Here is a 22,153-nt window from a genome sequence, read left to right on the forward strand (position 1 = left end):
TGTAGTCAGCAACCCAACACCATAGCCACTAAGCAAGCAAGGCGGGTAATTCTAGTCCACAAGCTAGATTACTTAGAGAGGGGTACATCGCTTGCACGCGATACCGCAACACACAAAAAATAATTAACTTCCGATTTATTTGTTTTAGGCACATATTGCAATTAACGAATTTCAGTCGTGGTGAGTTTGCTTGCAAGGCGCATCTAGTTCAAATAACTTCCCAGATGGACACCAGTTTGAAAATATGCGGCATCAAACACATGCTGTACAGTATTTGCACACGCACACAACACACAACACACATATATACCTAATTGTACGCGATGATTTTCCACAAATATACGAGTATGTTTACGTATTTTACAGGAAGGCTTTTTTGGCAGTTACACTCCATTTTTCCCAACATCGGGCTCAAAGTTACGTAGGTGCTTCCAAATTCCCAAAAGAACGACTTGGTTTCTTATTCTAAAAAAAAAAGTAATCAAGCTGCCAAACACCATCTGAGCAAGTCACTAAGGTTCAACACGCGTGCTTCGCGGAAGCGATTTCTTTAGATGGTAATTTTCTTTTTCGTTTTCGCAAGCGTTGGCCTTAGTTACCCGTCGTTTGCCATGGCTCATCTTTGCAAAGTAGAAACAGAATGACAACAGGCAGTAAAAGAAAGAAAAATAAGGTTGTAAACAAGAGTACACGAAGCATTATTATGTTATTCGCTGTGAAGTTCACAATATTTCGTACAATATTGGCGCTTTATAGTTATGTCCACACAACGCCGTCACACAGACGATGGACTTCGAAGGGAGAAGCGCTAACACTCGTGCTAATTCACGCGAAAGGCACCCCTACGCCGTTCTTTTCTTGCTTCATCTCTTCCTTTCCTACACGAAAGCAGACAGGAATCACAATTTGCACGTAACTTATCGGTCCTATATTGCTGCTGTAGCTTTCCGTCGTTTTCCACTACAGCTCCTGCCATTTTCTCGCATTGTTAGCACTCACGTGTGGTCGTCCCGATATGCCTCTTTAAATGCCATTCGATTTGATAGCTGCGAAACGAAGACTGCCCGAACAGCTGCCTGTTTTGTGTGATGGATGAGCGCGTATGTACGGAGCAAAACAGATGATGCGAAAAAGGGAGTATAACCAGTCACTTCGGCAACTTCAGCTAATGCGTTGCAAAACGACTCCCTCCATTGCAACATCGCACCAGATAACTACCAACTGCAGGTCATACTTAAAGCTATTTGCACTGCTTGTAAGACCTGCTCAACGTAGAGGTTTTAATTTCTTGCAGTTGAAATTTGAAAATATTTTCTTGCACATGCACTGGTTGCTATTGGTAGTTAGTACTTTATTCGACGTCGGCTGTTCAGAGTTCCATATTTATACAAAATAAGCTATAAATCCAACATATGAAAATTAATTTGGTTCTTAAATTAATTTCGAATTTCTTATTAACTTTGGTTCTAAAGATTTTAGGATGCTGAAAACGGAGTGTACGAAATATTTCAGTAAGCTATCTATTAGTGTATTTCGTATTCTTGGCGTACTAAATGCACTAAAGTGTACTATGGTGCTGTGTGCATGTGCCAACTGTACTAAATGATACATATGGCGTCGATAATTGAAAAGTTTGCAATGTACAATCTACTTATTCACAAGCATTTCCTCTAAATAATTTGGGCGGTTGTCTGTTCTGGCATTGAGGATCACTACACATTTCCATTAGCCAACAGGCCAGCATTATAGAGAGAGAGAGCTCGTTCATAGCATATAAACTTCGAGCATATTAACACGCGTACTTGTTTGCGCTTTTTGCGGCGACTTCATTTCCCTTGCTAACCGCTTAACATAATCGCACGGCGCAAGACCCGCCTGCATAATTGGAACTTACTCGAATGATATCGTTGATTCTATCTGTTGTGTATGTTCTCGACGAACTTTGTATAATCACATTGTATGCGCGCGACGAATTGTGTAGCACTTTCTGGAAGGCACGTGGGCACCATCAATCACGCTAGAACGTTCGACGAGCCATATATACGCATAAAAGCCGATGCGCTTGACCAGCACATCAGATTTCGACGATTTCCGAATGTGACTGCCGCTATCGTATTGCTTTGAGTGGCGCTCGTGTTGATGGGCACCGGTTCGCCCAATAAATATACTGTTTCTTCGTTCACAGTTATCGCTACTGTGTTACACACCGTCCCAACAATGTGACTATATCAGACTGTATTGTTAATTTAATTTGGCCCTTGCTTGCATTGCGTATTTTTCGCACAATGCCAAGATATATGGGCTGAGCACACTCCGTCAGTGAACCGCGTTATTGTATATCGAAGAGGAACATTGTCAACTAAAGCATGACAAACATATAAAATTTGAGAAATGTAGAGGCTTCGCATTGATGCTAGCCCAAACAAGCTATTAACAAACAAATGAGGAAGGGGATATCAGCGATTATTGCCATGGCTCATCTTTGCAAAGTAGAAACAGAATGACAACAGGCAGTAAAAGAAAGAAAAATAAGGTTGTAAACAAGAGTACACGAAGCATTATTATGTTATTCGCTGTGAAGTTCACAATATTTCGTACAATATTGGCGCTTTATAGTTATGTCCACACAACGCCGTCACACAGACGATGGACTTCGAAGGGAGAAGCGCTAACACTCGTGCTAATTCACGCGAAAGGCACCCCTACGCCGTTCTTTTCTTGCTTCATCTCTTCCTTTCCTACACGAAAGCAGACAGGAATCACAATTTGCACGTAACTTATCGGTCCTATATTGCTGCTGTAGCTTTCCGTCGTTTTCCACTACAGCTCCTGCCATTTTCTCGCATTGTTAGCACTCACGTGTGGTCGTCCCGATATGCCTCTTTAAATGCCATTCGATTTGATAGCTGCGAAACGAAGACTGCCCGAACAGCTGCCTGTTTTGTGTGATGGATGAGCGCGTATGTACGGAGCAAAACAGATGATGCGAAAAAGGGAGTATAACCAGTCACTTCGGCAACTTCAGCTAATGCGTTGCAAAACGACTCCCTCCATTGCAACATCGCACCAGATAACTACCAACTGCAGGTCATACTTAAAGCTATTTGCACTGCTTGTAAGACCTGCTCAACGTAGAGGTTTTAATTTCTTGCAGTTGAAATTTGAAAATATTTTCTTGCACATGCACTGGTTGCTATCGGTAGTTAGTACTTTATTCGACGTCGGCTGTTCAGAGTTCCATATTTATACAAAATAAGCTATAAATCCAACATATGAAAATTAATTTGGTTCTTAAATTAATTTCGAATTTCTTATTAACTTTGGTTCTAAAGATTTTAGGATGCTGAAAACGGAGTGTACGAAATATTTCAGTAAGCTATCTATTAGTGTATTTCGTATTCTTGGCGTACTAAATGCACTAAAGTGTACTATGGTGCTGTGTGCATGTGCCAACTGTACTAAATGATACATATGGCGTCGATAATTGAAAAGTTTGCAATGTACAATCTACTTATTCACAAGCATTTCCTCTAAATAATTTGGGCGGTTGTCTGTTCTGGCATTGAGGATCACTACACATTTCCATTAGCCAACAGGCCAGCATTATAGAGAGAGAGAGCTCGTTCATAGCATATAAACTTCGAGCATATTAACACGCGTACTTGTTTGCGCTTTTTGCGGCGACTTCATTTCCCTTGCTAACCGCTTAACATAATCGCACGGCGCAAGACCCGCCTGCATAATTGGAACTTACTCGAATGATATCGTTGATTCTATCTGTTGTGTATGTTCTCGACGAACTTTGTATAATCACATTGTATGCGCGCGACGAATTGTGTAGCACTTTCTGGAAGGCACGTGGGCACCATCAATCACGCTAGAACGTTCGACGAGCCATATATACGCATAAAAGCCGATGCGCTTGACCAGCACATCAGATTTCGACGATTTCCGAATGTGACTGCCGCTATCGTATTGCTTTGAGTGGCGCTCGTGTTGATGGGCACCGGTTCGCCCAATAAATATACTGTTTCTTCGTTCACAGTTATCGCTACTGTGTTACACACCGTCCCAACAATGTGACTATATCAGACTGTATTGTTAATTTAATTTGGCCCTTGCTTGCATTGCGTATTTTTCGCACAATGCCAAGATATATGGGCTGAGCACACTCCGTCAGTGAACCGCGTTATTGTATATCGAAGAGGAACATTGTCAACTAAAGCATGACAAACATATAAAATTTGAGAAATGTAGAGGCTTCGCATTGATGCTAGCCCAAACAAGCTATTAACAAACAAATGAGGAAGGGGATATCAGCGATTATTGCGTTCGGAACACCGAACAACATCCCACCGTAAGCGACATACATAAATTTGAGAGATCACCTAGGCATACCTGGACCACATGATTCAATAGGGACCCACAAGAAACATCAACCTTATTTTTAACCAGAAGGAATTCAGGAAAATATCTTAGTCACTGAACACTGCAACAGATGATTCGTTGTAGTATATGCACGGCTGCTCACAAGCTACAGGTTACAGCCCGGATTGCCATTTCGCAAGTGTTCTTGCGCTCGTCCCATACTTTTTGCGAAATGAGTACTCAAAGTGATACTTTTGGTGTCGTCATAATTAGAAATCTCCCGAGAAAGCCAATGTGCGCCAAGGTAAATATACCTAGTAGCGAAGCTTCCACAGACGCTCATACGTTCAAAACATGGCGGTTCGTCTGCATGGATGGATGGATGGATGTTATGAGCGTCCCCTTTGGAACGGGGCGGTGGGTTGCGCCACCAAGCTCTTGCTACTATACTGCCTAATATTCTACCTAGGTTAAACAATCAAAAAAGAAAAAAAACACTATGAACTACCACGCCCAAATTTTCTGATCCCCTATTGCGAACTGTGCTTTTGTACGTCTCCGTCTTTTGTCGTTTCCGTACTTTTCTTCCACCAATCCTCCAGTCGCCTCTTACTAATGTCTATTGCGGACATGTTTGCTTTACCACTGCACCCTCTGAACCCAAGGGCTTCAAGGAGGCCAGTGGTGCCTAAATCGACCGCTGGGTAGACGTCTTCACATTCTAATAAAACATGCTCCGTAGTTTCCCTAGCTTTACCACAGCAAGCACATGCTTCTTCTCCCTTCTTATATCTCGCTTTATAGGTGCGTGTTCTAAGGCATCCTGATCTCGCTTCGAAAACTAATGAGCTTCCCTTTGAATTATCATAAATGGTTTCTTTCCTGATTTCGTTTTTTCCTCTTAAGTAGTTACTCATGGCATGCATTTCATGGGGCTTAGCGCCATCTGTGTGACGAGACAACACTTCCGGCGGAATAAAAAATAATGTGATATCATATCCGCTAAAAACAGAACTGACGTCATTTTGTCCTCCTAGGCGTGAAATTTGTTCTAGTGGCTTGACATTAGGGCTGTATATTCAAATGGCCCGCAATTCTACTCGACGGCCATTTCGAGCTTTATGAGTGGAAAGTGATGCAGGAAAAGGCCAGCAGTACGGGTGTCGAAATCGCGCCCCTGTAGAGGACGTACTTTCTTTGGAGGCTGACGAAAGCTCCAGGTGTAGCGTGCTGGTCCTGTATCAATGAACGCCAAGCCCGTCAGCCAGCGCAGTCGCACAAAAACGACTAAAGTAAATAATCATCCGGTGATCGTCACTGCTTAGATTGAAAATGTTAAGAAAAAATGAAGCTACCCGCATCACCGAATTCAGACAAACGAGGACAAGCAAAACAGCGCAACGTGTGATTGGAGAGGATACGTAACAGGTGAAATTTAACAGCGGGCTTTTCTTTACGCTTCAAGAGCTGCATTGCATTGCAAATGATAGCGGCGTTCACGCCCCCTCTTACGATGGGCGATGAAAAACACTATTTATTAATAATAATCCAATAAAATAGGGTTACCTGTCTTTGCTCATCATAAATTTGATTATAAATTTGATATACATTTGATTAGAAATTTTCGTTTACAACTCTGTCTCGCTTGAAATAAAAACGCTTTTTTTGCCATGTTTGTTCCCTCCAAACAAAGTAGCGTTGCAATCGCTGCTCTCCCTTAATCACCCTTGCAGATATCGGTGACAAGTTGTTCCGAACCGCTCTTTGCCCGAAGCTTCGCGACCAATTTGTATGAACTTTGTCAGCACCTTACCCAGTCCTACCGACAAAATGACGCAGCATTGCAAAGTTAAGCATTGACATCAGTATGTCCCATGTCTAATCATTGTTGTACATCGCATTTCATTATCATGCGGATTTTTGAATAAGAGACAGACTGCTCGTTAGTGATCATTTGCCTGCGCGAGCGTGCGAACAATGTGAACCGAAGATATGAATGACACTTAGCGGTACACTGTCGCACGTGCTGATGCAAATCGCAGTTCGACAAGTAGGACACCATGCGCGAATCTAAGTGGCAACGAGCTCTGGAGATAGTGGAGGCAGCATATAAACGCTCCGGGTGCACGATGAGTGTGCCCAGCGTAGCATCCATCCCCAATTCTCGAAAGCAACTAGCGTTCTTTAATTTTAACTCTGCACTTGCCGTGCCATAGCGGGATAGTGGGAATGATGGTTTGGTACCCCTGCTCCAAATTTTTAGCATGCTCTCTTCTTTTTTTTGTAATGTACAATACTAGGTTTCTTTTAGATGATGAGCAAAATGAGGACACGGTACATGCGGGAGTCAATGTTTCGACAAGGGAACTTGTCTTGCAAGTGCACCACGTTCCCCATATTTTCCCTAAGTTTGTTTTAGAACATTCATACTTCTTATACGAATACCATCAGCGTAGTGAACGTGGCGCTTTTGCTATTAAGTTCTTTGGCGAGGTGGTTATACTTTGCTGCTAGTACCGTGATTGTAAGAACAACATTAAAAAAATTAATTACCTTTTTAATTGAACTTTGGGCGCAGGTTCAAGTAGCCAATTTGTAGGCAGTCACACTTTAATGTGACTGCTTCCCCTCTTTATCTGCTCCACCCGGCATATAGGCCTATGGAGTACCGGGCACGCATTATGTATAGACATGTCCTCAACTATCGGAATTGTTTCCGATAGTTCATGACTAGTGTTTGTGCTCTTTATTTTCCTGTCTTTCTCAGGTGCGGTTTACTTGACCAAACGTTTTCTTGTCGGCGTTGGTAAGAAATCAATAGATGGTCTTTTAGAGACCGTGGTAACGTTCGCGGGAGCGAAGCATTGCATGATAACCAAAACTATATAAACGGTTCCACCTTAATAAACTCTCTCGATGTGATCCGCATTCGGGGCACTCACGGGAGAGCGCGGACTATGTCGGAATGGGGGCTATATTTATTTTGTATGGATTGCTTCATGCACGGCGTCATCTACCAATGGTGATGTGCTCATCAACTAAAAGTTAGACTAGCGTCCTTGGGCCTTATTTCGGCCACGATGGCCACCATGTGGGTGCGGCAACACAGTTATGCGCAGTAGTCTTGTCTGATGCTTCTGAAGCAACTGGCGTACAGCACCTCCGAATTCAGTGCCGTCTCCACTGTCATGTGGATGACTAGACGAAGAATCGTGAAGCGGAGCAAAAATCGGTCTGCTTCAGCCGGTTGCTAACATCATTTACGGGCTTCGTTGTTTAAATGATTTTTTTTATTGGTTATATACAGTGGATCCTTGGGTCCAAGAAGGTGGGCAGTTTCAAAGTTGCTGGCGTAATACAAAAACCGACAAAGGAAACTGTTTTGTGATTAGTGTGATAACTAAGATATTAAAGCACAAAATAAGAGCAATAAAATATGCTTCAAGATAAGTCTATTAAGATGTAATACAATAGAAATTAATACAAAACAACAACAGAATCTGTTTGTAAACTGGCGCAATAATAGCGCTGCAATAACACAGATTTGCAATGCTGAAATACGTCTACTTTAGTGCGGCAATAGAGGCTAAGATGCCGGGATTAATTCGTTTCAATCTGAGACCGTGAGTGGAAAATAAGAATACATATAAGTGTCAGCTCTAGCAAGATAAGGTTTTGGAGAATTAAGCTGGTGGTGCGTTGTAGGTCTGTTTAGTCACGGTGACAGATGCGGTGATGGATCTATAGGAAGTTCGCGGTTAAGAAGCAGTGAAAGGAAGTCAATTTTGAACTGCTTTCAACGTGCTTAAGAATGGCAATGCAATTGGCTTTCATTATTTGCGATGGAAGGTCAGATCGCGAGAATTTATTGTCGACGATTACGAGCAATGGCACAGACGACAATGGCTGCAGCTCTCTCTACACAGGGACAAGCAAGATAAGAAAGGGCTTGCGCTTGAAACATGTAGCATCGAATATTGCCTATTCACACTGTATATTGAGATTTAAATATATGCACGAGTGAATACAGTGAATGGAATGAAATTGGGGAACACCTTCGCAATCGAGTTGTTTCCGCATCTGTATTCACCGGTGCCTGCGCGTGCTAAAGAATAATTTGCTTAAATTAATCTCGACGATTAGAAGAAAAGCTCGCCTAGAGCTAATGTTCCACAGCGGTTCTAATACCGCTAAAACTAGGTACTTTTGCACTAAACACAGTGCACTCTGAATAGTTGTGCTACGTAGAATTATGTGACATTAGAAACAGGCAATGTGTAAATACAGCTCATAAACAATAATCCACACAAGCACAGTGGTGGCTGAGTGGCTATGGCGCAGTGTTCCTGAGTACGACTTTATGTATACGAGACCCGGTCCAGACAGCTGCTGGAAGGCAAATAAGTCGAAAGGCTTTGCAAGAGTTCAACAGTGCAATAAAGCTCATTCCTAAACAAGGTATGCGCGGGACCTGGGTTGTCCAGCTGGCTGAATTTCATTCACTTCCGCAACTTGCATAGTAATATTGTCTATGTGTGGGAACTAAGGAAAAGATTTGGTTCTTATACGCGAATGTCACCATGCAATGTCACATGAAGCAACCTAGCATGTGGAAGGGAAATTATTTTTAAGCTCTTCTGCGTGAACCAAGCAGAAAATATCTTCACAGGAGGAACCTCAGTTGAACTTCTCCTAGAAAAATTTAAGCTCCCATGTTATAGTGCTTGCATACCTGACTTGAAATGCAAAAAAAAAACGTGAACAGAAGAAAGGAAAACCAGACAGGACAAGGGCTAACTTCAAACTAGACTTTCTTCTTAGAAAACCATGGGTTATTATCATGGACACTGGACACCATAGAAAGCCATGGACACTGGTCAGAATCAAAATACACCACTGGTCAAGTGCGATACACCCTCCCCCCCCCCCCAAAAAAAGAAGAAAATTAGATTGAAGCGCACGTATGACGGGGACAGAGAAAGAGAAGTAGACAGGACGGCGCTTGACTCTCAACAGAATTTATCAATTTACAGAAACAACTTTTTAAAGATGTTGCCGTATTCTTGCGCATGTGCAGCAAAGCAACATAAGATACTGATGACACTAGCGCCTAGACCCCATACCGTTCAAAATTCTATCGTAATTGTTGTCTATCTAGATACGCATACTGTTTATCGTGCAGCGTAATGGTTCTGACTTATGCAATCACTAGCCCTTTTTTATTATGTTATGACTCAGGTATTTCAGAAGTTACTTGATCTTTGTGTCTAATTGTAATCTGTACGTTACTAAACTGCGGCTTACAGCCACCGTTGCTACAGTTTCTGCAGTGCATGGCTAGGTGAGTATAGCTTGTGGATTTTAACGATGTGTTGTGTTTTCTATGTCGATCGTTTCCGCATCTGCCGTATTGCCCCACATATACTTTACCGCAATGGAAGGAGATCACGTAAAAATTAAAAAAGGGGGTTTTGCGTGACAAAACCACTTTCTGATTATGAGGCACGCAATGTGGAGGACTCCGGAAATTTAGACCACCTGGGGGTCCTTAACGTGCACCTAAATCTAAGTGCGAGGGTGTTTTCGCATTTCGCCCCCATCGAAATGCGGCCGCTGTGGTCGGTATTCGATCCTGCGACCTCGTGTTCAGCAGCCTAACACCATAGCCACTAAGCAACCACGGCGAGTGGAGATCACGTAAGCCATCCCCTTTCTACATTTAGCAAACTTGTTCTGATGATTAAGAGAACAAAACCTTGGTTCTGTTGCTTTATTAAAGCGCGGCCAGATATGCGCGAGCTCGTTTCCTGCTGTGATTACCAGGTCAACGTTATACCTAGTTCCAGTATTTTTTCAAATTATGGGCCAACTTACGAACATAAGGGGTAAAAGCCATTTTCGCTACCTTTGATTTGACGTTTTCTACTTTTTGCCCTTTAAATTGAGAGCCAAACGCCGTCCTGTCTACTTCCCTATCTGTTTGCTTTGTGTGCTTCAATCTAATTTCAAACATGAAGGTCAGCCAACTAGCCCGACTTGCCATCTTATTGCCCGCAGAAAAGCTTAAGATAGTTGTAAAATTCTGTCATGGCAAGGCTATGTGCATAAAAACACGAAAAAACCCCCAAAACTCTGAGAGCCTTAGACATAAAGCAAGCTAGCAGCGAAAAATGCTTTCTTTATAAATGTTATTTAATTTGTTTTAAGGCTAATCGAGGGCTAGATGACACACACGGAACCGCTTTTTTTTAATGCAGAAAGCCTCTGCAGCCTCCCTAGTTGTCCTATCTCGGTGCCGAATAGTCAGTTGAGCAGGATGCGTTGTTGGGCAAGTTGGTTCATTGTAATTGGGAACATTGGTTGCGCTTACTAGACAATCACATTGTCCTGTCTTCTTTCATGTGATTGTCTAGTAAGCGCAACCAATGTTCCCAATTAGAATAGTCAGTGATGTGTCGTCTAGCAAAGGTTTTCATCCGCACTGTCGGCAATTTATGGCAAGATGCGAATATGGTTGCACTTTGAGGGAGATCCCGCGCTTTCGGAGTGTAATGTCTAGGCTGCAGCCTTTCTGTCCGATCTATTTATGATCGGATTTATATTTATCTATGTATTTATGAATATAGCTGGTAACATACAGGAATTCTATAGCATTAACGAGAGGGTGGCAGGTCTTGTTGTGAAACTTAATAAGAGGTACAAAATGAAAATTGTACAGGTCTACGCCCCTACATCCAGTCATGATGACCAGGAAGTCGAAAGCTTCTATGAAGACGTGGAATCGGCGATGGGTAGAGTGAAAACTAAATACACTATACTAATGGGTGACTTTAATGCCAAGGTAGGCAAAAAGCAGGCTGGAGACAAGGCAGTGGGGGAATATGGCATAGGCACTAGGAATATCAGGGGGGAGTTATTAGTAGAGTTTGCGGAACAGAATAATATGAGGATAATGAATACCTTCTTCCGCAAGCGGGATAGCCGAAAGTGGACGTGGAGGCGCCCGAACGGCGAGACTAGAAATGAAATAGACTTCATACTCTGCGCTAACCCTGGCATCATACAAGATGTGGACATGCTCGGCAAGGTGCGCTGCAGTGACCACAGGATGGTAAGAACTCGAATTAGCCTAGACCTGAGAAGGGAACGGAAGAAACTGGTACATAAGAAGTCGATCAATGAGTTAGCAGTAAGAGGGAAAATAGAGGAATTCCAGATCAAGCTTCAGAACAGCTATTCGGCTTTAACTCAGGATGAGGACCTTAGTGTTGAAGCAATGAACAACAATCTTGTGGACATCATTAAGGAGTGTGCAATGGAAGTCGGTGGTAACTCCGTTAGGCAGGATACCAGTAAACTATCGCAGGAGACGAAAGATCACATCAAGAAACGCCAATGTATGAAAGCCTCTAACCCTACAGCTAGAATAGAACTGGCAGAACTTTCGAAGTTAATCAACAAGCTTAAGACAGCTGACATAAGGAAGTATAATATGGATAGAATTGAACATGCTCTCAGAAACGGAGGAAGCCTAAAAACAGTGAAGAAGAAACTAGGAATTGGCAAGAATCAGATGTATGCGTTAAGAGACAAAGCCGGCAATATCATTACTAATATGGATGAGATAGTACAAGTCGCTGAGGAGTTCTATAGAGATTTATACAGTACCAGTGCCACCCACGACAATAATGAAAGAGAAAATAGTCTAGAGGAATTCGAAATCCCTTGGGAGATATGCAAAGGGGGAAGGCAGCTGGGGAGTATCAGGTTACAGCAGATTTACTGAAGGATGGTGGGCAGATTGTTCTAGAGAAACTGGCCACCCTGTATACGCAATGCCTCATAACGTCGAGCGTACCGGAATCTTGGAAAAACGCTAACATAATCCTAATCCATAAGAAAGGGGACGCCAAAGACTTGAAAAATTATAGACCGATCAGTTTACTGTCCGTTGCCTACAAACTATTTACTAAGGTAATTGCAAATAGAATCAGGAACACCTTAGACTTCTGTCAAGCAAAGGACCACGCAGGATTCCGTAAAGGCTACTCAACAATAGATCATATTCACACTATCAATCAGGTGATAGAGAAATGTGCGGAATACAACCAACCCTTATATATAGCTTTCATTGATTATGAGAAAGCATTTGATTCTGTCGAAACCTCAGCAGTTATGGAGGCATTACGGAATCAGGGTGTAGACGATCCATATGTAAAAATACTGAATAATATCTATAGCGGCTCCACAGCCACCCTAGTCCTCCCTAAAGAAAGCAACAAAATCCCAATAAAGAAAGGCGTCAGGCAGGGAGATACGATCTCTCCAATGCTATTCACAGCGTGTTTAAAGGAGGTGTTCAGAGACCTGGATTGGGAAGAAGTGGGGATAAAAGTTAATGGAGAATACCTTAGTAACTTGCGATTCGCTGATGATATTGCCTTGCTTAGTAACTCAGGGGACCAACTGCAATGCATGCTCACTGACCTGGAGACGCAAAGCAGAAGAGTGGGTCTAAAAATTTATCCGCAGAAAACTAAAGTAATGTTTTACAGTCTCGGAAGAGAACAGGAGTTTACAATAGGCAGCTAGGCACTGGAAGTCGTAAGGGAATACATCTACTTAGGGCAGGTAGTGACTGCGGATCCGGATCATGAGACGGAAATAATCAGAAGAATAAGAATGGGCTGGGGTGCGTTTTGTAGGCATTCTCAGATCATGAACAGCAAGTTGCCATTATCCCTCAAGAGAAAAGTATATTTTTGCTGTGTTTTACCAGTACTCACCTACGGGGCAGAAACCTGGAGGCTTACGAAAAGGGTTCTACTCAAATTGAGGACGACGCAACGAGCTATGGAAAGAAGAATGATAGGTGTAACGTTAAGGGATAAGAAAAGAGCAGATTGGGTGAGGGAACAAACGCGAGTTAATGACATCTTAGTTGAAATCAAGAAAAAGAAATGGGCGTGGGCAGGACATGTAATGAGGAGGGAAGATAACCGATGGTCATTAAGGGTTACGGACTGGATTCCAAGGGAAGGGAAGCGTAGCAGGGGGCGGCAGAAAGTTAGGTGGGCGGATGAGATTAAGAAATTTGCAGGGACGGCATGGCCGCAATTAATACATGACCGGGGTTGTTGGAGAAATATGGGAGAGGCCTTTGCCCTGCAGTGGGCGTAACCAGGCTGATGATGATGATGATGATGAGCCCATTCTGTCTTCGTTAGATGGTGAAGCTGGGCTCTGTAGTGGAGTCGTGGTTGCAATACAGAGCAGACAAGAAGGCGAGCCAGGTTGGTGCTCACTCCGCCAGATTCCTTCGCAATCCGACGCATCAACTGGATCGTTTCTGCGGTCTGTTGCTCTGCATTCCTGACCCATGGTACCCCTAATCCGGAGAAATCCATTTCAAAACCGAGTAGACGAAGAGTTGAAACCTCGTGTTGTGGTTTGTGATCCAGAATTAACCGAAGAGGGCGGAGCGCCAGTAGACGTCGCCCGTACTTGTTCCCTACTGACATGTACGTTATCTTGTCCTCGAAAATTTCAAGCTCTTTCTGAGCACACCAGTTGTCCGTCACGTTTAGGACCTCGTGCAGCACTTGTTATTGGTGGCAAATTTCAGGATGAACTGACCAAACAGTGATGTCATCTGCATGCATTAGGTACGTGGCTAAATTTCAAGCCATAATATATATGTATATATATATATATATATATATATATATATATATATATATATATATATATATATATATATATATATATATATATATTTATGGATATTGAGCAGTAAGCGTTCGCGACTAGAACGTTGGAGCAGCGAGAGGTAGTGTAGCCGACAGAGCACCGAAACAAGGTTGTTCTTTCTCGTCGTCGTTGTCTCTCTCCTAGCCACAGACCCACTGCTCCCTATTTTACAGTACAATATATATATATATATATATATATATATATATATATATATATATTTTTTTTTTTTTTTGAAAGGAAGGCAACGTTGAAGAGGACTGGTGTGAGCACAGATCCTGGTGGGACACCCCTGCGTGCGATTAATTTACCTGTTGCTTGGCCAGTTAGGCGAATGAAGAAGGTGCGAGTGCGCAGGAAAGCTTTAACGAATGTGCAGAGACAGCTAGGAAACTGAAGCCAATGGATAATTCCAACAAATGCTTCGTGGCTCAAATGGTCATACGCTCTACGAATATCCATTGCCAGAATAGCGCGAATTCTTCGGGAGCGGCCTCCGATGAGAACCATAGAAGAAAGGTACGCAAGGCCATCCTCTAGGTCCAGATAAGCAAAGAATCCGATTTGGCCAAGATGATACCAGGAGTGTCGCTCGAGCCACCATGCAATACGTGTCGCGAGCATAAGCTCCATGAGCTTGCCTAACGTTGAGGTTAGTGTAATTGGGCGCATATGAGCGCTATTGTCTGGGGCTTTTCGGGTTTGGGAAAAGGGACCATTTCGGCAGGCCGCCAAGAATCAGGGATGACTCCTGCAGCCCTAGCTTTGTTTATGGCCCCCAACAGCACATCGGGAAACTCGCCTTCCGTGTTTCTTATGAAGTTCATACGGTATGCCATCCGGCCCTTCGCATTGCATGGTTTCGACAGGTCTATTGCCATAGTGCCATAATTCTGCGATAGTGACGACAGTTTGTATAACTTCGATGTCGGAGAGCGTAGGCGGCATGCCTGCCTCCCCAGAAAGGCAGTTTTAAACAACAAAAGGAGGCGGTGCTGTGTTCAAAGCAGGAAAAAAGATGTGGGTGACAATGTCCGCGGATACTGCTGCTGTCTGGTCCGACGCTAACAGTGCACAGGCTGCGGCTTCTGGAGGGCGCCGACCATGTTGCATTACTGGAAAGTTGTGCCAAATAGAGGCATTAGGCAACGAAAGTCCGAGATAGGAGCACCAATCCATCCAGTGACTCCGTCCTAAGCGGTGTTCAGGGCACCGAGCAACTGCAGTAAGGCGTTGGGCCTCTAACCGAAGGGCCCTTGATGCAAGGTCACATTCTACTGCAAGTTCTCCTTGGCGGTGCGGCGCTCAGAGACGCACAAGTTTGGAAATCTGGATTGGTTCGCGATTGATCAACCCACGACGTTCGTGTTGCCTCATATAATGCCGCACTAAGGCAGTGGGACAGGGACCGCATGGAGTTGTATACAGTGCTTTCTGATACCGCCCTGTATCCGTCCCAGTCCACCACTAGGCATAGTCGGCGGAGGCGGCCTGTTCCGCCCGAAGATAAGCCAAGGTGAAGGGGATGAAGGCCGCTACCCCAGCAGTCGGGTTCACGTGACCACGATACAGTCGTCCCAAGGTAAGTCCGGTGAGCGTGGCGGTGGGTGAGGGTGGTCACACCAACTGGTAGGCACTGACACATGATTAAGCAGAGTGAATTGGGCGTCTATAAATGTGTCGACCACAAACGTACCATGCACACTGGACATGGCGTAACCCCTTGTAGTGTGGGGCGCGTTAAAATCTCCCGCTACCATAATGGGGCAACGAGGATGTTTCTGTCGTAGGTGTACGAACCAGCCGAGACACAACCGAGCCGCACGACCGCTGTAGGGGCGGTCATAGTACGAAACGATGATAACGTCCATGCATTGGAGACGAACCAATGCAGCCACGACTTCTTGCCATAAAACCTGAAACCACCGTGAAAGATCAACACGGGTCTGATGAAAAGTGGATTTTGCATAAGCTGCCTCCTTATCTCGAACGACATTGTGCGTAGCACTTCTATGGTCCAACACTGAAGGCCATCAGTATGCCACAAATACTGAAATGTGTGGCAGGCTCTCGGATTCTTGACGCAGTAGAGCCCAAACACGCAGCTTCCCATATCTGAGACGCTGATGAAGCTCTCCCTTCCCAGCGTTGCCGTGCCAGTTCCACGGTAAAATGCCTACTGGCACACTTGAAGACGTAGCAGCCATTACAGTTAAAGATTGGGCCAGTAGTACCGAGGCGACATGCTGGAGCTGTTGCGCAACGTAGCGCAAGTGTTCTTGGGGTGAGAGAGCTTTTGACATAGAAACCGGGTTAGCCATATAAGCAGGAATAGACGTCGACGACGAATGAGACTACCGCGCTCCGTCATGACGACACCGGAGCACTGTACGGCGTGCCTTTAGACGTTGGATTTCCTTTTCAAGGGTGGCCAGGCGAGCGTCAATGTCAAACCCTTCGTTCACCAAGGAAAGCGGCAGGTCTTCTATCGATTGTCACGCCCGTTGTGGCCGTGAAGTGTACGACCTAACAGCTGCGCTAAATGTAGGCAGGGTCGCGTCACTTGTAGCTGTACGAGCTATTGTCACCTGGCTAGCGTCCTCTTCCAGCGAGGCCAAAGCGGCGTAATGGTTGTACAGAGGCACTTGCTTCATTGATGATTTTGGAGGGGTCCTTGCAGACTGTCGAGGACGGCGTTGTCGAGCTTTCTCAGAGACCTTCAACTTCGTAGGGCACATGGTGGAACTGATGTCAACATCGTTTGTTTGACATAGACCGCATCTAAAGGGTGCTGATGATTCAGGCTCCATGGTGTCGTCCTTGGGTGGGTAGGAGCAGGATAACTTCATGTGTCCCTGTCTAAAGCAAGAGTAGCAGTACAAAATGGAAGGCTTGAACGGACGCGGGCGCAGTACGCGAACGTATTGCAGGATACGTTAAGGTGGGGAAATAGGACCTTGAATCGTGATTAGGCATGTACGACCGCTGCCTAGGTAGCGAGCAGCCACGCCATTGTGTGTGGGACACGATAGTTCCTGCAGGAGCCTTTCGGGTTCTTCGTCATGGTTAACGCCATTAATTACATAGCGCCTTAAATCACTACCACTGGCGAAGTACGCCTGGAGTTGAAGGACACATTCTTCTGAGACTTGTATCTGTTGCAGTTCCTCGAGCCTATAAACTAGTGCCATAGCAGACACCCATAGTAAGACCGTATTGGTAAGTTTGTTTCGAGCGAAACTTTGAAATCAGGAAGTCTTGAGGCAGGCGTCCAGGGCCGCTTGAATGATACGGTCAGGCAGTGTGGACATGTCATATCTAGCACGAGGCTTGATAACCACTTTGTACCACGATGTCGTTGGCTACACCGGATACGTTTGTGTCGGTGGTGCAGGCAGGCCTTGTGATGAACGAGGCCTTTTTTGGCCCTGCGGGAGCTACATTTTCATCCGATGGAAGTGCAGTTGCTTTTGTCGTTCTCTTGGCCAAGGTGTGCGCACAACAGCAGGGCTGTTGTGCTCCATGCTGGTGGTATCCGTGCTCAGGGTACACTCTTGGCATGTTGCACTCGTTCCCTCGAAGGAGACGCGTGGATCCAGCGTTTATGAAACGCAAGACCCGTCCATAAACAACAGGATTCCAGTAGTGAGTAAAAACCTGCAAATGGGGCGAATGTCCGGAGCTACGAAAAAGCACGTCCGAGCTGAACAAGCGCTAAAACGCCCCTCCCCCCCCCCCCCCCTACCGTATGCTAACTTCTATACTCAACCCTTTGCTTTAATGCGCATTCGGCACCTTCCTTGAGGGCCTTGAGGCGTTTCAATGTGTAAAGAGCATGGCGCAAAGAGCAGGACAGAAGAACACAAACGACCGGACCATTTGTGTTCCTCTTCTGTTCTGTTCTTTGAGCCCTACTTTTTACACATTCAAGCGTGAACCAACTAGCCAAAGCAACTTTTACTTGGGCATTTCAAGCTGGCTGTTGTTACAACAGCCTCAGGTAGCAAGCTGCACCAAGTCTTTAGAGCGGAACTCTTAGGCGCCGAGCGAACGAGCACAGCGAGAGATAAAAGGACGAACGCGGGTCGGCAGATGAAGACGCGAGCCGCTAGCGGCAGATACCTATGAGAGCGGCCCCCTTCGGTGACGTGCGTGCGCGAGCTGGTCTGAGACGGATCCTCCCGACCGGTCGACGTATACTCGTATCTGGTCTCAGGTGGACGAAGCTCGTTGCGTACTATCATCGGCTCGCGTCAGCTCTCACTCGCGCTTGTTTAGCTTGCTTGGTTTAGTCTTGTCCGTTCTTGTTTTGATCGCCATGGTTCGCGATTATTTTGTAATCTGACTGTATGCGTGACTCGAATTGCGTAGTACTTTCTGGAAGCTACGCTGCAGCAGCGATTGCAATGGGACCTTCGACGAGTCATGTAAAACAGCCGACGCACTTGACCCGCCGATCAGATTGCCCACTTTGCTACATTTCTCTCTCAAATTATTTGCTTTAATATATCGCGAAATCCACACACGCATAGAGCTTCACTCAAATTTTGCATTAGGAAGTAACGTAATCGTCGGTCCATTTCATGAACTTAAAGAAATTAAATTATGGGGTTTCACGTGCGAAAACACCTTTCTGATTATGACGCAAGCCGTTGTGGGTACCCCAGAAATTTCGAACGCCTGGCGTTCTTTAAGGGGCACCTAGATCTAACTGCAGGGGTGTTTTCGCATTGTGCCCCAACGAAATGCGGCCGCCGTGGCCGGATTCGATGAGCAGCCCAAAACCATAGCCACTAAGCAGCCACGGCGGGTAAGCTTTTTAACTGACCTTCCATGCTTTGTTTTACTAGATGTTGGCAAGACTTGGTCACAGCCGAGCGGATGCAGCAGAGACCGATGCCATTTTTTGACAAGTTTCCAGTGGCACCAACTAAATTTTCGGAGGCCTTTTTACAGAGTAGGGCATGTATTTCCAGCATACGTGGAATCCTCCAGACACGAGTTGTCCTATCTCTTTCGGCCCTGAGATAGCACAACTAACGAGGTTGTAGAGGCTTTGTACATAAAAAAAACGGTTCGACATGTGCAAGCGAGCCGTCGATTTGCCTTCACATAAGTGAAGTAGCATCTCTTGAAAAAGTGTTTTCTCGCTTTTAATATCCAAGAAAATCATATCAGGGCCCACATAATAAGGACCTGATTTAGAGCTTGCTTTTATGACTTCGGCTCTCAGAGGTATCGTGTTTTTTATGGGCATAGTCATGTCATGATTTAATTTTACAACTATCTTAACCTCTCTGGCCGGTTTGGAGCGCCTTTGTGCAGCGATTTATTTTGCCTCTGATCAGTATCCACAGACGAAAAGGCGTGGCTTTTCTGGGACTTAACTTTACTTTAAGTTACCGCACGTACTGTCTTATCTTTCATTTTCTTGTTCTTGTTTTTTGCGCTTCAAGCCAAGTATGCATTCGCACAAAGTCGCCAAAACTTCAGCTCCTACAGTGTCTGTAATGATTTCAATAAAAGGTGAGCTTTAACGCTCGTGACTACACATATGGCTATGAGAGACACCGTAATGTAGGGCTCCGGAGTAAGATTTGCCCCCGGAGAATCCTCAACACGCCCCACACATCTTGGTACACAAGCATTATTTCCCACTTGGCCCTTTGGCATGGTAACCATGACGCCTAGTATTACGGCCGGCGAAATAGTTATGAGCAGTAGAATGTCATAGCTACTGAGACACCGCAGTTATTGTTGTACTGTATTGTATTGTATGATATTGGTTGTATTGCATATAGTATTATGTGTTAACATTTGAAGTCACTAGTTGCAGCAACAACCAGCTGGCAAAAACCAAATTTGTGTTTCCTTCTTCAGAACTCTTCCATGGTTTATGGGCACTTACTACCCATAACATTTCATTAAGGTCGCATACGAATAAAGAAAAAAGAACACTGCGCTGAAAGCAAAATAATATGGTATGGTGCAGAAACCTACAGCAGGCAAGCACAAGTTCTAACGGAACGCACTGCTTGGCTAGACACAAAATTATGCATTTTATGGCACCATCTGATTGATGCAGTGACACAAGCCCTCTATGAGTAGTTGCTTTAAGTATACAGATGAAAATATTAGAAACATGTTTTCTCCCACAATTCAAGCTACGCGTAGCAAGCCGTATACAAGTTCTAAGTACTGTGCTGTTAACTAATGAGTCTGCTGTGTTTAAATAAGAATGTGCTGTTGGAAACGGACTACGCCTTCGTGTTCCGTTCTTTTGCTCCGCCGCCGACAGTGAACGTTATTCGCTGCACTTCCTCCTGACAGGGCTTCATTAGTCGCAAGAGTTTCCAAAACTTGAAAATCCCTCTTACCAAGGAGCTGCGCTAGTCGTGACTCAAGTCTTTTTCGTTGTTTTCATTCCTAAGTCTATAGTTAGTAGGAGTTTCGGAAACGTAGATTACTCCGCTCCCCCTTTGAAAAGAGCGTTGCTTTGTTGTAACAGTACGTGTAGCAGAGGAGCGTTGCATTTCCGATTTCGTTAGAAACTGGTTAGTTAGCGTTCTGTGAAATACACACATAAAGATAATGGCACTTCTGAATACAGCAGGGGCTGAGTGCACACATCTTAGGCAAACATCAAGCAAGTATTACTATATTTGGTTGCATGTCGATGCGCGCAGACGCTTTTTTGTCAGCAACCTTTAAGGAACTTTGCGCAATTATCTAAGACCTTCACCATTGCGATGGTATACTGTCGTGTTACCGAAGGCGTCACGAACACCCTCTGGAAACGAATGGTTGCTTTCTGTTGTTAAACTGTTTCGCATACACTGCACCAAACTTCAGAACACGTGCGGCATCGCTAGTCCAGGAAAGCAATTGGCAAACCTTTAGTTCGTAAGTGGTTTTTGCCATTGGCCGGCAGCTTTTGTTGGCATAGAGAATTCAAATTTCCATTGTCATTAGACAGAACTATGGAAACCCTTATTCAAGATTAGGGCTAGGCACTGCCTACAGAAAGCATTTCTTACACAGAATTGGTCCTGCGGAAACCCCCGAATGTGATTGTGGGTTTGTAGACGAACATATACATGACCTCCTGCTAGATTGCCCAAATCACGACACACCAAGATGCCGATTTAAATCAACCCTGATTAAATTAGACCGCAGACCTTTCAGTTTAAAGAACTTTCTGGGTGCTTGACCAACAACGTCCTTCCAGAAGAGCGCTTTAAAAACACTAAAGACTTTTCTTGAAGACAGCAGCGTTGTTCGACATTATTAACGCTTTTATTGTTCCTTTCATTTCAATATCGCTGTATTATGCATGTGTTTGTGGATTATGTTATGTTGACTTTTCTGTTGTGACTATATGTGATAATGCATTTAAACTATGTATGTACCACCCGCTGACTAGAGACTGTGTTATTAGGCAACAGTATAGCATGTATTTTCGAGACTTCTTTCTACGTAACTGTGCAGACATTTACCATGTATATTCTATGTACCATGTGTTTCTTACGTCGTAGTCGTCCTGTGAAAACGTTGCGTGACAAGTCATGGTGCTTTCGTGAAAAGGTTATTTGATATGCAATCTTGAACCCTGTATGTTGTATGATGAAACCATTCAAGATATAAGGAGTAGCCGGCACCCTAAATTGTGCGTCAATATCTCCTTATATCATATCAATAATAAGATACCTCCGATGACACGATTGGCTGGAATTCTATTGTTAGAGCTTTTTGTGAAAACGGGCCTAGTTTCGTAGTTCTGATTTCATTTTTGCGTCACCATGTGCCTCAACATTCTTGCAGTGCCTTGAGGACAACAACCCTCTACGTCATACATAAACTGACGCTCCATGATACACGTGCGTTGTAATTTTTTCGGAGTCACTGACGTCATACGTAGCATCATTCCACAACGCCTTCGCTCATTTTGCACTATTACCTTCTTGGTCGTTGATGTCAGGTTCTTCTCAATGCGCGTGCCGGCTTGTACGCCCACCAGGACAAAATTCGCGTCATG

At 44.4% G+C, this 22,153-nt stretch overlaps 1 protein-coding gene across 1 annotated transcript in view; it reads left to right on the plus strand.

The window, feature by feature from the left end:
* The window catches only part of LOC139054374 (diuretic hormone receptor-like), a 131,341-nt gene extending 114,030 nt beyond the window's left edge, over nucleotides 1–17,311 (plus strand). The window contains exons 15-16 of the mRNA XM_070531287.1: nucleotides 15,579–15,700; nucleotides 17,283–17,311. Coding sequence (XP_070387388.1) covers nucleotides 15,579–15,700; nucleotides 17,283–17,311 — 151 coding nt within the window. The remainder of the gene's footprint in view (nucleotides 1–15,578; nucleotides 15,701–17,282) is intronic.
* The last annotated feature ends 4,842 nt before the right edge of the window (nucleotides 17,312–22,153 follow it).

The sequence above is a fragment of the Dermacentor albipictus genome, chromosome 1 (genome assembly GCF_038994185.2).
Source record: "Dermacentor albipictus isolate Rhodes 1998 colony chromosome 1, USDA_Dalb.pri_finalv2, whole genome shotgun sequence".
In the NCBI taxonomy this organism is placed as follows: Eukaryota; Metazoa; Arthropoda; class Arachnida; order Ixodida; family Ixodidae; genus Dermacentor; species Dermacentor albipictus.